This window comes from Oratosquilla oratoria, chromosome 34 (genome assembly GCF_046742065.1).
Source record: "Oratosquilla oratoria isolate Oo_2021 chromosome 34, ASM4674206v1, whole genome shotgun sequence".
Lineage (NCBI taxonomy): Eukaryota > Metazoa > Arthropoda > Malacostraca > Stomatopoda > Squillidae > Oratosquilla > Oratosquilla oratoria.
The window spans coordinates 32,286,891-32,288,140 of record NC_134810.1 but is presented as its reverse complement, the minus strand read 5'-3'; the positions used below and the strand labels follow the sequence as shown (position 1 = coordinate 32,288,140).

The following is a 1,250-nucleotide window of genomic DNA, read 5'->3' as shown; positions in this document are numbered from 1 at the left end:
TCCGTATATGTAAACATCGGCTCTACCTGATTGTGAAGCATCTTGTGTGTACTTCCCATGTTCCTAGCTTGTCTTTTACTTTATGTATATATATCCACCTTTGTCTCTGTAACTGTGTATTCCTTGATAATGTCTTAAATAGACGAAAACGTTCGGACTAAGCTTCTTATTTCCCAGTGTTTTTTCTGCATATATATATACATATATATATATATATATATATATATATATACACATATATATATACATATATATATATATATAAGATGACATACTTATCCCCTGAATGATGATTAGTAAAAGGATTAGAATTGTAGTAACAATAAAAACAATAGCAGTAGTAATAGCAGTACCAGCATTAATTATGGTTTAACGCTTATTACATCTTTTGTATAATAGTTTTGATATCAGTTGTAGGATCTAGTTTCTTTGAAGGTGACTTCTTTGGTGACTTCCTAGGCCAAACTCGGAGGCACAGATCCTACCGCAAGTGAGACGGAATTCCTTGTGCCGTTAGGTCAACAGGACCTCGTGCCATGCGTTCACGTCTGCGGTTTTGTCGCTCGATCCTGATATTCGTGCGAGCAGCTTCAAATATGTCGACAGCATGATGGACTGTTTATCTCCAACTTTCTCAGTCAGTGGCCAGAGTTTCAAGTTGGTCAACAGAGATGTTGCATAGTTTGAGGGTGGCCTTTATTTGGTCTTTAAACCGCTGTTTTGGTCCTCCAGGATAGCGGTTTCCATCCCTCAGCTCGCCGTGTAGTAGGCCTATTCGACGTGATGGACGACATTCAGGCATTCTGATCACATGACCGATCCACCGGAGCTGGCGACGTACTATCATTGATTTAATACTGATGTTTGAAGCATTTTGTAAGATACTTACATGAGGGATTCGGTCGCGCCATGTGATGTTAAGGATAGTTTGAAGACAGCGTATATGAAACCCTTCAAGTCTTCTGATTTGGGGCTTGTATAAGGTCCAAGTTTCAGTGCCAAATATCAAGATGGATAGACAGATTGCCTGATAAACCTTAATTTTAGTCTGCACAGTTAGATCACGGTTTAGGAAGACGCGTTTGGATAATTTTCCAAAGCTTGAACTTGCCAATCTAATCCTGGTCTGGATTTCATTTTCTGTGTCGCAAGTTGCAGAGAGAATGCTGCCGAGATATTTGAAAGACTCAACGGTTTTCAAATCTTCACCACCGATGGTAAATTGTGGTACTGGGACGGCGGTGTTGTGT

General features: G+C 39.7%; 1 protein-coding gene across 1 annotated transcript in view; it reads right to left on the bottom strand.

Annotated features, from left to right (window-relative positions):
- Positions 1 to 634: 634 nt before the first annotated feature.
- The window catches only part of LOC143018369 (uncharacterized), an 822-nt gene continuing 206 nt past the window's right edge, over positions 635 to 1,250 (bottom strand). The window contains exon 1 of the mRNA XM_076173728.1: positions 635 to 1,250. This exon is cut by the window's right edge and continues 206 nt beyond it. Within this exon, the coding sequence (XP_076029843.1) occupies positions 635 to 1,250 (616 nt within the window).